Source organism: Rhagoletis pomonella, unplaced genomic scaffold, assembly GCF_013731165.1.
Source record: "Rhagoletis pomonella isolate Grant_MI unplaced genomic scaffold, Rhpom_1.0 Rhpom_scaffold_00003, whole genome shotgun sequence".
In the NCBI taxonomy this organism is placed as follows: domain Eukaryota; kingdom Metazoa; phylum Arthropoda; class Insecta; order Diptera; family Tephritidae; genus Rhagoletis; species Rhagoletis pomonella.
The window spans coordinates 33,362,639-33,378,494 of NW_023458557.1; the positions used below are offsets into that span (position 1 = coordinate 33,362,639).

The 15,856-nt window shown below is 35.6% G+C and overlaps 2 protein-coding genes and 1 long non-coding RNA gene across 5 annotated transcripts in view; 2 read left to right on the forward strand and 1 right to left on the reverse strand.

Moving 5' to 3' along the window:
* LOC118735153 (ER degradation-enhancing alpha-mannosidase-like protein 3) overlaps positions 1 to 15,856 on the forward strand; it is a 434,164-nt gene that overhangs the window by 292,123 nt on the left and 126,185 nt on the right. The window lies entirely within an intron of this gene.
* On the forward strand, positions 4,386 to 5,768 carry LOC118735157. Of its 2 annotated transcripts, XR_004992529.1 has the most exons (3): positions 4,386 to 5,119; positions 5,190 to 5,317; positions 5,380 to 5,768. It is a non-coding gene; the product is annotated as an uncharacterized LOC118735157 (long non-coding RNA). The 2 variants fall into 2 exon arrangements; XR_004992528.1 differs by having other exon boundaries at positions 4,386 to 5,317.
* LOC118735156 lies at positions 5,817 to 7,056 on the reverse strand. The gene is made up of 3 exons (XM_036464793.1): positions 6,948 to 7,056; positions 6,691 to 6,869; positions 5,817 to 6,633 (listed from the first exon to the last, which is right to left on the reverse strand). The coding sequence occupies exons 2-3, from the start codon at positions 6,772 to 6,774 to the stop codon at positions 6,211 to 6,213; spliced, it is 507 nt and encodes a 168-aa protein (XP_036320686.1). The 5' UTR covers positions 6,775 to 6,869; positions 6,948 to 7,056; the 3' UTR covers positions 5,817 to 6,210.

A 15,856-nucleotide genomic window follows, 5' to 3' on the forward strand; every position in this document is an offset into this window, starting at 1 on the left:
TAAACAGTCAGTTTGGAATCCTGTACTTCATCAGTGGTCATCGCCGCCTTGATCCACCGTGTACAGACACGTTGTTCTAGGATGTTTAGAACTTCCTCAAGAACCACAGAAAATGTAGGTTGAGCTAAACCAACATTAAAATCGTTGCCGCTACTCTTTTGGTAACTGCCATCGCTTTGATTGCTTAAAGAAGTCCTTCGTCACGTTGAGTAAATATATAAACGCTTCTTTGTTCAGCCTAAAGTAACTAATGAATCTGAAAAAAGAACTATGAAAAACTTTCTGCAGTATCATTAATACAATAACGTACTTGTCCGTTGGTAGCACCAATGGATTGGTCTGGTCTATAAGGCTCCTTCTAATACGTGTAAGTTGTACATTTTCTTCCTCTTCATCTTCCGAAAAATACATTTCCACGGAGATGTCCATAGTAAACAAATATATTTAAATTTTCACAAAATTTGTTGTATACTCGCGAAACTTCCAGCTGATTTGAGTTGTCAAAATTAACAATTTTCAGGTTGACAATAACTTAACGAAGACAACTACAATTGGTTGTGAATCATAATACAAAAAAAATAGTTGAGTTGAGTTGTAACATTGACCACTCAACTGAGTTGAGTTGTCAATCATAATAGGGGCAGTAAATTAAAAATGCATGAAAACGTCAGAAAAAAAAATTATAGCCGACGAATTGAAAGAATGATTTTACCTTGTAATGTTTTATCATGGTATAAATTATTTAAAATATAAAAAACCGTCTTTAAAAAAATTGCCAGGGCTTTTTGCATTTCATTAACGACATGTGGGTAATTATTGGTTAGTTTAATTTTTGAGGTACACGTGAATATGCTTATATCCTCTTCGGACTCTAGGTAGTCACGCATGTGGGAAAAGTTTTTGATTGCCATTCACCAGGGAGCGGACAAAAACCGTTTTTTGCATCCGGTTCAAGAACCTGAGAACGTTTGGTTTTCTTTGGGTAGGAACCGAACTCCCATTCGAAAGCGAGCTAATTGTGAGTAGACCACTAAGGAACAACTGATACGATGAGGAATGCCGCGAAACTGTTTGGGATCGATATACATATGGTGAACATTTTTCTTTTTAAGGTTACAGTTGCACGTATATTTCTGTTTATATTTCTGAAACGTGGTATAACAACCGAAAGTTTTTCACTTATCCTGATAATGTACCCCAAAAGCTACATACATTTGTTTGCTATCTTTTGCTGTTTTAAAGATAAATGTAGTTTTAGTTATATATAACATCACACATAAGGAAGGTTTTAAGACCAGGGCGAACTCTTGTAAGAATAACAATGGCGACCTGGTAACTGATGTCCAGAACATACTTAAATTATGGAGGGAACACTTTTCCACCCTACTAACAGCTCTGTAAGCTGTGGAAAAGACGAACTCGCCCCCCGGTCGATCATGACGGAGTCTATGTTCCACCACCTGACTATGACGAGGTAGGAATAGCAATAGCGCTTGAAAAACAACAAAGCTGCTGGAGCTGACAGCCTGCCAGCTGAGCTATTCAAGTACGGCGGCGAGGAGTTGGTAAGGTGCATGCATCAACTCTTATGCAGAATATGGTCAGATGAACGCATGCCCGACGACAGGAATTTAAGTGTGCTCTGCCCAATCCACAAGAAAGGCGACCCCGCCATTCGCGCTATCCACCGCGGGATCAGCCTTCTAAGCATAAGTTACAAGGTCTTATCGAGCGTATTGTGTGAAAGTTTGAAGCCCACCGTCAACGAACTGATTGGGCCTTATCAGTGTGGCTTCAGACCTCGCAAATCCTCCATGGACCAGGTATTCACAATACGCTAAGTCTTGGAAAAGACCCGCGAGAAAATGATCGACACTCACCACCCATTTGTCGACGTCAAAGCCGCTTTCGATGCGATGTCTGAATCATCTTTGTTTTTATTTTTACCTTTGCCTATATCCTTTTATTATCAATAAAATAAAATAACTTATTTTCGGTGTATCATATTATGAATGTGCACGCTCTCTTCGCACATGTATGTGTACGTATATGCCGTGTAAAGAAATGCCTAACGCTTCGCTTCCACTTATGTACGCCCACTTATATTTTTCAGTCTTACAATAACCCACAAATTGAGACACTTAAAAAAAAAAGTCCCTGCCAAAGTGTCTTTGCCTAAGGGAAATTTTAGCAGTTGATAAATAACCCACAACGGAAAACACATAAAGATCGCACGGTGCCACGGTGAGAAACATTCTTTGCTTGAGAGATGAGTGTTCAGTAGTAAACACTGGTTATTAACCGACTTCCAAAAAAGGAGAAGGTTATCAGTTCGTCGGAATATTTTTTTTTTTTTTTTTTTTTTTATGTATGTTACCGCATAACTTTGGACCACGTCAACCGATTTCGATAATTCTTTTTGCATCGGAAAGGTAGTGCTCAGAGGTGGTCCCATACTAATCTGGTTAAGATCCGATCAGCGGATCATGAGATATATATATATATATTTTTTTTTTATATGGGAGTTGAAGTCGGTTTTTTTTTTGCTAAAAATTACTAGTTTTCGATATCTGATTACAAGGGCATGCAATTGCTGGCGTATGCTGCTGACATCAACACTGCCTTTTCCGAGTTTGTAACAGCCAAAACGAATCGAGACAGATATAGACAAATGTATACATTAACCCTCTAGTAGGCAGAACCGCCTCCAGACGGTCGTTAACTAAACACCTTTTTAGTGCACCTATGATAATTTTTTTCTATATTCGTAAGGCACGATCTTTAGACAAAAATCGTACCCTTACGGCGAAGTAAATTTTAATCCGTTATGTCAATCCATTTTATTTTAATCGGCAGTTGAATTTCAGACTTTGAAAACACGGTTAAAATTAATTATTTCTTGCTATTTAGGGCGTGTGTCAATCGGTAACAAAGTTTTCGGCAAGTAAATTTTTGACAACTATGAGGTGAATAAAATTTCAGTAGCTCATGAGGCTAGTGAAATTTTTGACAAATGCATATAAAATTTTGACAATCGCAAAGATTGTTGCTGTGTGTAATTTTTCGTAAAACAAAAGCTTAAATTGATGAAATGCAATCAGTGATGGTAGATGTTTTCTTAAAATATTAATTTCACTTCAATTTGTAATAGTTTATTCCGAATAAATCTGCGGTTATCAAAAATTTACTGCTGTCAAAAAAGATTTCATTTCACACAGCAGATTCGCAAAACTGTCTCACCATAGTAAAAATATTATTCAACAGCTTTCCCCATAGAACTTTGTTACCGATTCACACACACCCTTAGTAATTTCGTAATTAAAGAAATTTTTTCTTTTGAAAAATTTTTTGATATAAAAAAATTCGGTGGATTTCGTTGTTAAAAGCATCGTATTTTAATATAAGTTTTATAATTACGTCACCATTCTAAATGGAGAAAATTGCTTTCGAACACAGACCGTCTACAGACCGGCTTGTCGACATATAAAACCCCAGTTTTGCATTTTTGACCGTCTGCAGACGGCATTGCCGGTTCGTAGGTCAACATTGTGTAAGAGAAAGCTGAAAATATGTGTAAGTATATCGGCGAGCCCGTCTCCAGACGGTCTTGGTTTTTCTCCCCTGTAGGAAAAAGTTACTGTCACAGATCGAAATGGACATCAGTTTTGGATTTCTCGTGCTAAAATCACCCATTCCTGAAATTTTCGACTCATAAAAAAATTGGCCTACTAGAGGGTTAATGATCAGAATGAAAAGAGAAGTCGATTGAGCCATGTCTGTCTGTCCGTCCGTCCGTCCGTGTACACGATAACTCGAGCAAAAATTGAGATGTCTCAACGAAATTTGGTATGTGGATTGCCCTTTAGCCAAGGTAGGTTTGAACTGAAAATGGGCAAAATCAGACAATAACCACGCCTACCTCCCATATAACGGTAGTTTTCAGAAATACGAAAACTGCAATATTTTAGTAACTACTGAAGCTTATTCACTCAAAATTGATGTTTACAATTATTTCTAGACGAAAAGTAAGAGTATTATAATTTTTTGGAAAATGGGCGTAGCCACGCCCACTTATGATTGTGTATATCTTGGTAATCGCTAAACTAATCTCTCCGGAGCTTGGCACAGTTGTTAACCTTGGTACAATATACCAAGCGGCTGAAAATTTTTAAAATCGGGCAATAACCACGCCCACATCCCATTTAACGGTAATTTAGGCCCCTATTATGAGTTGCATTCGATCTTCGACTGTGGTCGAAAGTGCTGATCGAACGAATTTTCATTTGGTATTATGGCGCTCATTCGATGAAGAATAGCGCTATTGTGAATTTCGCTCGTTTAGGTTGTTCACAATAGTATATTTCTGTCAGCTGAGACGGTTTGTTTACAAATTGAGCAAATTAAAATAAAAGAAAAGCCGAGTTGATTAAAACGTAAAACTAAATAGTTTGTTTACAAATTTGTCTAAATAAAAATAAATTAAAAAGAAAACGAGTTGATAAGAACTTTATGAAAATGAGTACGACGGAGTTGTGGTTTGACGATTCGTCAGAAGATGAAAGATTAGTGGAGCTGGCCAGAAATAGGAAACGGTTCCAACCCCTTAGAAATGGATTCCACTGCGTAAGTGTGGCCTTCCAAAAATGTTTTGACATATGTAACATTTGGAAATTTTTTTAAAGATTTATAAAAAACTTCCGAGAATGTAAAGAGGCGTTTGTGGACCTGCTGACCACTACAGAAGACCTGCTGAATCAATGCACCCGAGCGAAATCTATTCCACATGTTTTAAAGCTAGCAACAGTTCTGCGATTTTGTGCTCAGGGATCGTATCAACTTAGCATTGGCAATGAAAATATGCTTGGACTTGCACAGCCCATGGTGTCTGTGGTGCTACCAGAAGTGCTAGATGTTTTGGAAAGTTTTGTTTGCCAAAGATGGATAAAATTCAACAGAGGCTCAGCTGCAACAAGCAAAATCACATTTTTATAACAAACGTAGAATTCCAGGAATAATCGGCTGTGTTGATGGCACACACATTAAAATTGTCGCACCCAGGAAGGAACTGCAGGATTTGTATTATAACAGAAAGGGATTCTTCAGCATTAATGCTATGGTTGTAAGTGTACATATATACATATGTGTTATTAACTTCAGATTCTAAATGTGTATGCTTATGTAATTTTCAGGTGTGTGATTATACAATGAAAATACGATACATAAATGCCACATGATTCTATGGTTTTTAATATGTCGTCATTGAAAACTCATTTAGAGCAGCAACATCTTAATGGTCTTCGAAATACTTGGCTACTTGGTATGTTATCAAAACTAAACCAACATGTATTTCCTTTTTTATAATAATTTTCTCCGCCTTAGGTGATGCTGGATACGCTCTGAAACCTTACTTAATGACGCCGTTCAGAAATTCTGAGGAAGGATCTCTACAAAGGGCATATAACAAACAACATGCCAAAGGAAGAAGTATCATTGAGCGAACAATTGGAGTTTTGAAGAATAGGTTTAGATGTTTGTTGCAGGCAAGAGCTCTTCACTATACTCCAAAAAAAGCAACACAAATTATAAATGTGTGTGCAGCTTTGCACAACATTTGCTTGTTCCGACGAGGAGGAGTTTTCAAATGTGACTTATGACGATGATGTCGGAGACGTTGAAGTGGAACCTGTTGACAACTCACAAGCAGAAGACATTAGGAATGAACTTTTAAGAACACTATAGAAAACATGATTAAAAAATATTAAAACCCAGTTACGCCAGAGTTTCTTTTATTAAACTAAAAATCATACACATGTATGTAGGTGCATTACATAAAAAATTATCACAAATTCATTTCCTTATTTTAATATACATTTAAGTTTAAACAGTCTTTCTAAATTCATCATACAGAAAAAAATAGCTCGTTAATTCATTTATCTTAAACTTAAACAGTCTTCTTAATTCTAATTATATAAAAAAAATATCACGTCAATTCATTTTAGGCACTTAGATTAATATAAAATTATGTTCTTGGCAGCATTTGTTTCTTTACCTCCAAAAGCGCAACCTTTAGTTGTAGCTTTGCTCTCCGATCCTTCTGGCTTTGAGAAGAACTTAATTTTTGAAGATTTGTAATTTTTCTTTTTTCAATTGTAAAAGTTCTTTTGCTGTGTCTTTTTTTAAAGAATACATTTTTCTCGTGTACTTTTCAGTTTATAAAGCACATTTTTTAATGTCCTTTATATTTGTAATCATCTCCTCATAGAACCTTTTCTGGGCATTGGTCTGCGCTTCCAGCAACTTCAGCCTCTCTGTCTTGTTGCACTTTTTTGCCCTTGGTTTCCGTGCTGTATTTTCCGGAACTTCATAATTGTGGTCTTCATCGCTCAATCCTAAATTGTCTATTGGTTGCAGGTTTTCATCTGATGGAGCCGCCTCTACCGAATCTAGGCGTTGGTCATCAGCAGTTATATCCAGGCCGAATTCTGCTCCCGGTGGATTCACACAGGCGTCAAGCTCAAGCAAGCCAACATTTTTATATGCTTGTAGCCTGTTCGGTCCTCCACCTGTTGCTCGGTATTCAGCTTTGTTTTGCGCTACTTTCTTTTCAGTTTTGGACTTCATGTCAGTCCACACCTGAAAAGACCAGAACTAAAATTTATTTATACAGAAATCAAAAACGACGCAGTTCACCTTAATCCATTTTGCCGTCGTTCGTATAGGTGGCCCTAAACAATTGAGTTCCTGCGTAAAGTCCTCCCATTTTTTTTGCCGCATTAACCTTTGAGCAAATCCCTTTTGCAAATTGACGATTTTGTTCCATCATTGAAACCAGCATTTCCAGTTGTTGTTTGGTACTCACGACCTTAGACCTGCATGAAATTAATAAACATTGTTTAAAATTACTGTTTAGTCGCCAAAAAATAAAAAAATGAACGCAAAATACTTACATTATCAGCAATTTTCTCACACTACGCTACAGCATCGAAAGCAAAATTCTGTTCGACTGAAAATTCGATACTCAACGAAAATTTCGACAGGGTTGCATACCTCATAATACCAATTTTACATTCGATCTGCGATAACCAGCGAAGATCGAAAATCGAATGCAACTCATAATAGGGGCCTTCGAGAAAAACGAAGTCTTCGATAAATCAGTAAATACAGAAGCTACTTTATTCACACATTATGTTTGCAATAACTCTTTAGCAAAAAGTACATTTATGATAAAACTAGCTGTACCCTGCCACGCTTTGGAGTGGCATATTCCAGTTATATGGATGATAAATGATTAACGAAGCAAAGCATACATTTCGTATAAGTTTGATTTTGTAATAAGTACTTGTTTGCATAATATTTGTGGTTTTTCCATTCTCTGCATAGATTTCAATGATATCTGGTTTGCCGACACGGAAACACGCAACATCTGAGAAGTAACCCGCATCTAAATCTAAACCACACTTTTCCAAAGGTTGACCTTGATTCCGAAAGGTTGATTGTGATTCCGAATGCCAATCGAATTGGGAACTGCAATTTTTTAAATTGATCATGGGAATTCTTCACCTTTGAAAGGCCACGTTAAAATCTTTGCTTACTCTACGTTCTTCATCAATTTCTTATCTGCGAGTCGCGTTCCGTTGCAGAGCTTTGGCTGATTAATATTCCGAAACCTGATTTCTGTACAGCAATTGTTGGAATGTATTAAAAGGTTGCACAGACAATAGATCTAACATCATGAGGTTTAAATTTCATAGTACTGGCTTTTATTTGACAGTTTTATTCGCGTTGGAAGTTGCTGCTCAAAAAATAATGTTTAACAAATTCGTTGAAAATCCGAAATTTTCGAGATCAAAAATCAAATTAAAATTTAATATACCAAAAACTTATAATTATCCTCCAAAAATCAATGAATTGATTCCTTCTGTTGAAACTAACGGGGTAAGCTAATCATTAAAAAACATCATTTCGCACCAGCTTAAGGATATGGCTCTTTACCTCAATTATAAAAAAAAAATCGGCTTATCAGAAGAAGATCGCGCGAGAGAATTGGAAAACGATTATCCACAGTTCAGCGAATGCAAGCTATGGCAAGACTTAAACCTTCTGTTATATTAAATACATTTTATAACAAAACCCGCACCCGTTTACTTTACCCCAATGTTCTCGCCAAATGTGGCATTTTATAATAATGACTAATAAAACATGTTTAAAACTGGACTTCGGTCAACTCGCACGTTAAAAGTTTTAAGCTTAAAAGAAACAGGGTGATATCCTATTACAACTGAATCTATAAAAGTTGACACAGCTGTCAAAAGGCTATGAAATGACAAGAAAATCGAGGCAGTCTCATTAAAACTCTATCAGACTCCACAATGGGTCATATGACTCCAGAAATATGCTGGAAGGAGCGCTTTCATAAAGTGTTTTTTTCATTGTATCATTTACTTTAGACCTTTTGTAAAGTGTTGGTTGGTTTTTATGAAAACTAATTATTCACAGGTAACTTTAAATCGGTTTGAAGCCAATGATGTGAATAAAGTTCTGGAAGTCATCAATTTACGAATATGACCTATCTAAGTCAAATCGAAAAATACATCGTAAGTATTTAAAAAAATTAATAGAGATGTGCGAGCTGTAGAAAAACCTAAACTAAAGATAGTTTAGTAGAGCAAGTTGACTACATAAGTCTCTAGAACGGGTGTTCAGAAAAATTGTATCATTGGGTAGGTTCAGAAGGTGCAGAAGTTGAGCGCAACCGTTGTTAAAAAATCAATGATCGTAATGCGTCTTCTGAACGGCTTGATACATTAGCTGTCAAATTCAAAACACACAACACGTTGTCTCAAATGATCAGAAAAATATTACGATCATCTAACACGCAACTGTTCAGTTGATCAGAAGTACAAAACAACGTGTTCAGAAGGTGCAATCGCAACAGTTACTGAGCTGTTGCGCCTTCTGAACGTGCCCATTATCAAAGAAATTGTCTCTTATTTATTTATCCAAGCAAAATATGAAACTTTCGCTAACATGTATCTATAACGGAATGTTTTTCCTTTATTTTAACATATTAAATATTATTTTCTGAAAACCTATCAAAAAGATATAATGGTGCATTTACATGGTATGAAGCCATATGAACTGTTGATAAGCTAAAATAGAGGGACTACATGTTCTTCTGAGGAATTCAATGATATCGAGTGGGATGCATATAATAGATTTTTTCATATGAAAAATTATAGGGAGATTCTGTAAACATACTGTTGTGATACTGTTAAGCATATGAAATTATAGCAAGTTGGATTTTCATACATCTTCCCATAAAAAGTTTAACAGATGCAGAGATACCAAGGAGGTTTTTTCCCATTTTGATGCCTTTTTTAATATAAAACCCACCGAAAAGGAGGAAAGCGGCAACTCCGCCATTCACATACATGTCAAATGTAGGAATTTTAAAAATTAAAAACAATAAACAAACAATTTCAAAACAACAAAAAATCTTTGTACTAGATCTTTTTCAATAGAAACAATTCACGTATGGTGGACAATAAAAATACAAAGCACTATGATAACAAGACATTACACAACATTTTAATGAGCTTTATATCACATTTAAGTAAAAATAAGCCTATATTTTCCAAGCTTGCAAAGAAATGAAAATGTGTATTTTTTGTTTACAAAAAGACTTGCCAAATATACATATAAGTCAAAATTATAGAAGGCATGTATACTTCTCCCTCTCATTTTTTCATACAGTTGATGCTTCTTTCTGGCTTTTACAAAATGCAGGGATACCACACTTATTTCGGTACAATATGATCGTAATGTATTTTCAATTCGAAATTAAAGAAAAAACATCCCACGAAAATGTTTGCCATTGTAGAACAATAAGTGTATATTTGCAAACTAATGCAATGAATGGAGTGTCATATCTTAAAAGGTTGGGAGAATTAACGAAACAAACATTTTGTGGTCTTATGTTTCCTTCAAACCGCATTGCTATTTTTTCTAACTCTTCCTTTTGTTTAACGCTGTAACCGCTTAAGTTATATTATTTAATTTATACATGTGAGTTATTTTCAATGAGCATTTTTTCATTTACTCCTGAATTTTGGGTACATTTTCTTATAGTACCTCGCATTATTTTTTTATATTACATATCGATGGCTGAGTGGAAGATCGACCTATTAGCAGCCAGTTCGAAAACGCCCTATCTCAGAAAAATTTTCAACAACGATCTATCTCAGAAAACTTTTCAAGAATGCCCTACTTCAGAATTTTATTGAAAACACCCGATCTTAGCTGCCGATTCAAAAACGCCCTATCTCAGCTTATTTTCAATGTATTTTCGTTTGAGATAGGGCGTTTTTGAACCGGATTATGAAATAGGGCGTTATTCAACCAAATTCTGAGATAGAGTGTTTTTCAATAAAATTCTGAAGTAGGGCGTTTTTGAAAAGTTTTCTGAGATAGGGCGTTTTCGAACTGGCTGCCGAGATAGGTCGATCTTCCACTCAGCCATCGATATATACACACCGCTGTTCGCTGTCGCTCTTCTATTGGTAATAGTAAACCTCCGAGTGTATTCTGTCATGAAAACAGCTTCTCATCAAAATACAATTGCCGTTCGGAGTCGGCGTAAAACTGCCCTTCCCCTTTGTGTGACAAAATCAAGGTGCACGCCCCATATGGGAGGAGAAGCTAGGCCAAACACTAACATATTGTGTAAGCGCCAATCTGTATATCGTCGTTTAAAGTAAAAAATCGCGTATCGTGGTTCTGCAAAACCTCGTAACTGACATTTGTGCCAAAAAAAGATTTTTGAGCACCGGAAGCTCCTATCATGAAGCCCTTAATCATTTATACTAAAATTTCGATACTTAGACATACGAGATAAATAGACGAGATAGAAGAGATAATTAAGTTTAAAATAGGGAACCGTTTTGAATTATGACAAATTTTACTCTCTCCTATAAAATTTAGGCAACCTCTTTCTTCTTCTTGATGCGCGGTTTTGTACTTTAAATCACGATATGTAAAAGTATTGCATACATATTTTGGTGCCTTTTCAAGTATAAAATGCATTGAGAAACGAAAGAAAACGGCATCCCTATGATTTCAACTTATGCCAAACGTTTTTAATATGAAAGACAAAAAAAGTAAACAAGCAATTTCTGAACAAAAAACTGTTTATCCACAAAGATGTTTGAATGGAAGCATGACACATTTGAAAAAATAGCAAACCGCAAGACTTTATTGGCAGTAGGTCCTTTTTAAAGCACATTAAAAATAAAATAAGCTTCTAGTTTCGAAGTTAGCACAAAATGAAATTTTTTTGTTTCTTGTTTACAAAAAAAAAATACTTGCCAAGTATATAAGTCAGAAATGTTAAATATATATCGCTTTCATTCATTTCTTTATAGAGTTGGTGCTTCTTTTATAGGAAAATTCATACGGCTTATGAACAGATTCATACCATGTAAATGCACCATAACCCATTTCATGCGTACCGATTTTGAGTGAACTATGCTTTTAAATTTTAGTATGTGGGATTATCCCTGGAAGATCAATCGAGTCCAAAAATTCCGTTGGATAGTTAACTGCTTCATCTGTTTCCATAACTGTGTTTATCGACGTATATGTTATTTCTTCACTTTGAATGCTGGATTGAATATTATTATTATTGAACATTAGTGGTATTCACCAAAGTGAGCAAATGGCCTGGCAGTCTGGTAAATGAGCAGTTCAGTTCAAGCAACGACTGTTTTCAATACCACTATTATTTAGTTGATAGACATCCTTATTCTTCGCAGCAAGAATATCTCGCTCACTGAGCCAATCGTGATTCCTATAATAAACTTTTTTAATTAAGAAACATTCTTAAGTTCTCCTTTCGATGTTTCTAAGTCACAAAAATTATCAGGCAATACAATTCGTCTTAATCTCTCATTGGCTGGCAGCTTTCCGATCCGAATGTCCTTAATTATCGCGATGATGACTCGGCTGCAGTTTATGTATGTTCGTCTTACCACACTGTTGACTATTTCGGGCAAGCATTTGGCCCCTATTATGAGTTGCATTCGATCTTCGACTGTGGCCGAAAGTGCTGATCGAACGAATTTTCATTTGGTATTATGGCACGGTGAAGAATAGCACTATTGTGAATTTCGCTCGTTTAGGTTGTTCACAATAGTATATTTTTCACCGCCGAGAAGCTTTGTTTACAAATCGAGCAAACTAAATAGTGTGCTTATACATATTTATGTAAATTTGTGCAAATAAAAACGAAATAAAAAAGAAAGCGAGTTTATAAAACCGTGGTAAAAATGAGTACAACGGAGTTCTGGTTGAACAATTCGTCAGAGGATGAGAGCTTAGAAAACTGGCCAGGAGCATAAAACGTTAAAGGAGTTTAAGTGTAATCTTTCGAATATATTTTGACACACAATATATTTAAGAAATTTTGTGATCCAAATCTATTTAAAATATATTAAAACTATAAACAGCTGTATGATTTCGTTCTCAGAGATCGTGGCAACGGAGTAGTGTGATTTTTTTTCATAAGTAAAACCAGCCTTTCGAGCTTGCGTTTAGTATTCACGACGTTAGAACGGCATGAAATTAATAAAAAATGTTCCAAATTAGTGTCTAGCCGCCAAAAAGTAAGAAAACAAATGCAACATCATAATTTTTTCACAATTTTCTAACACTTCGCTACACCAACGAAAGCAAAATTCTGTTCGACAGAAAATTCGATACTCAACGAAAATTTCGACACGCTTGCATAGCTCATAATACAAATTTCACTTTCGATCTTCGATAGCCAGCGAAGATCGAAAATCGAATGCAACTCATAATAAGGGCCTTTATCTCTCCCGCCGGTGTTAATCGAGAAATTACAGACAATGTTTGCGTAAAATCTCCTGCGAGTAATATTAATGCATTCCCGAATGGTTGAACGTTTCCACGCAAATCTCGCCACAATCGATCAAGAACCTCAAGCGATTTTTTATGTGCATCATGTCATTCCAACAATGAGTTTAAATTTGTGTAATACTTTTTCCGTACCGGATGTTCTAGAAATATTCCACGTGGGAGTTTCGATGATTTATATGTTCAACGGCAGCTTAAGAGCGGAATGAGCAGTGCTTTCACCTGGTAACAATGTCGCAACAATTCCAGACGAAGCGATATCTTAGGTTATGTAATTTTTTTATCGAACCGTTGCCAAGATCAATCTGATAAGGAACATTTTCCTGGTTCTTCCCCTGGACGTTCCCCCAACTCCGTCATTTATCATTTGCATATTCTTCTACTTGTAGCTCTATAACCACCTAAGTCATTTTGGCCGAACTCGACAAAGAACGCCAGTCGTTCCTCTCTGTGCCAACTTGGCCTCTCCATTGCAGTGGGTGCTCCCTATCCCTCTGCTACCACCAGCGGATTGCGAGTTGAATTTTTTTCACACCTGGGACCTCGGTTCCTATTGGAACGACATATCTAAGCCAGCGGAGTCGTTGTATTTTCATTCGCTGCACTATGTATATTTCGTTGTAAATCTAATACAGCTTATCGTTCCATCGTCTACGGTAATCCCCGTCGCCCACGCGTAGAAGCCTGTAAATCTTCCGTAAGATGTTTCGCTCGAATACTCAAGAGCCGCCTCATCAAATGTGGTCATTGTCTAAACTTCTGCGCCGTATAACAGCTCGGCCACATAGAAGCCATATAGTTTAATGAACATTTTGTTTTTTTACTCCTTTTGTAATAGTTAAATAATAATTATTATTATTTTTTTTTTATGAGCTTATAACAATTATATTCAACAATTTCACTGAGCTTGAGGCCGTTTCTAATGAAAAAATGTTGTGCAAACACAACAACAATTTACACATTGTAGAAGCTATAGCCGCTATTTCTGAGATCACCACATCTTATCAGACTTTTTCACCGCGGTCACTGGGCTATAAATCAGCGACTTCGGATTACAAAGCCAGTGGTCTACCCACTGAGTCTGAGTTGGCCACGCGAACCGTTGTTATTGTTTTCCATTAAAAAATTCTACAAATCAGAGATGAGTTGAAAAAATTATGTTAGATATTAACTTGAGAACTAACAATTTCTCCAGGGTAAGAGATGAGCCAGACAATGGTGTTGGATAACAACTTGAGAACTATAAATTTCTCGAAGGTTGCATAAATAATTTTTCGGTTGTTTTTGGGATATTTTCGTCAGCATATCAATGAACAGTGTTACTAGAACAGCGGATTCGACTTATTTTCATGTATTCATTAGACTGCATCACCAAAAAAAGTTGCGGTTTTTCCGCCGGAATTACAAAATTTATTATATTTTAAGGAGTCTACCAAAATATTTCGGAAAAATATTAAGATTTAAGCGAGCGGACCGATTTGAAAATACCTCCAAAAATGGAGTTTTTTAAGAATAAAAATAGTTTCTTAAAGAACTTTTTGAAAAAAGTCCCTCAGATGGCAAAACAGATTAGGTTTAAAAAAATCTGCATAAAAATATTTAAAAACCTTTTCAACGGAATCGTAATAATGAGATTTTTGATGCTGTTTTTTACTTTTTTCAAAGATTGATTTACGAAAAGCTTAAACAACTGGGACAAAACTATTCTGATTTAGACCTATGGGATCTCGGTAGAAAGGTATTTTCCCACTGTTTTTATTTATGTGCAAAAAAAAGTCATTCGTGTCCCAATTTTTTTTTTCAAATACCAACACATCTTAACTCTATTTTGAATGAAGTTCGCTCATCCTATCTTTCTCTTTCATCCTTTGAATAAGTTTATCAGCAAAGAAATACAAAGGGTGCGGAATTACCTTTCCAGTGATACCTCACAAGTATAAATCGGAAGAGTTTTGGTTCAGTTATTCAAGTTTTTCTTATACCAATCTTTGAAGAAGTTAAAAAACAGCATCAAAAAGCCCATTATTTAGATTCCGTTCAAAATTTTTTCTATTTTTTTAATATTTTTATGTAAATTAATTAAGCTTAAACCGTGTTGTCATTTGATAGGATTTTTTCAAAAAAATTCTTTAAGAAACTATTTTTATTCATAAAAAACTCCATTTTTGGAGGTATTTTCAAATCGGTCCAGATCGCTTAAATCTTAATATTTTTCCGAAATATTTTGGTGGACGTCTTAAAATATAATAGATTTTATAATTCCAATGGAAAAACAGTACCGATTTTTTTTTTGTATGGGGAGTGATGCCCTGCAAGCCATGGCTGAGCAGTTTCCCCTCAAATTCGACAGTTTTACACACACTTTCGCAACTTTTTAGCTATCACACGCACACATTTACAAATTTGGTATTCGAAATGTGAACCCTGCAAGCCATGGCTGAGCAGTTTCCCCTCAAATTCGACAGCTTTACACACACTTTCGCAACTTTTTAGCTATCACACGCACACATTTACAAATTTGGTATTCGAAATGTGAAACATTTTTCATTTGTTAGAGCGGAATTCCTACTTTTATAGGAATTCTGTGCGTTAAAGCGAGTAAAAAATATGGCAGTTTTTATGACAGTAGGCTTTGACGAAAAATGTCACATTTGATAAAATTTTTTTTATAATTTTATAGATATTTCAAATTTCATCTTATGTTGCCGTTGCCGTCGACTTTGCATCATTATTTTTAAGGTATGTACATACCAGTGATGGCCACACCTAAATACTTTTGTACTTAAAGTACCACTTTGGGTACTAAATACACAAATACTTTGGTATTTTGAGATGACTAAATACCCAAGTACTATTTACTTAGGTATTTAGGAGTTGCAAAATACCCAAGTACTATTTACTTAGGTATTTAGGAGCTGCTAAATAC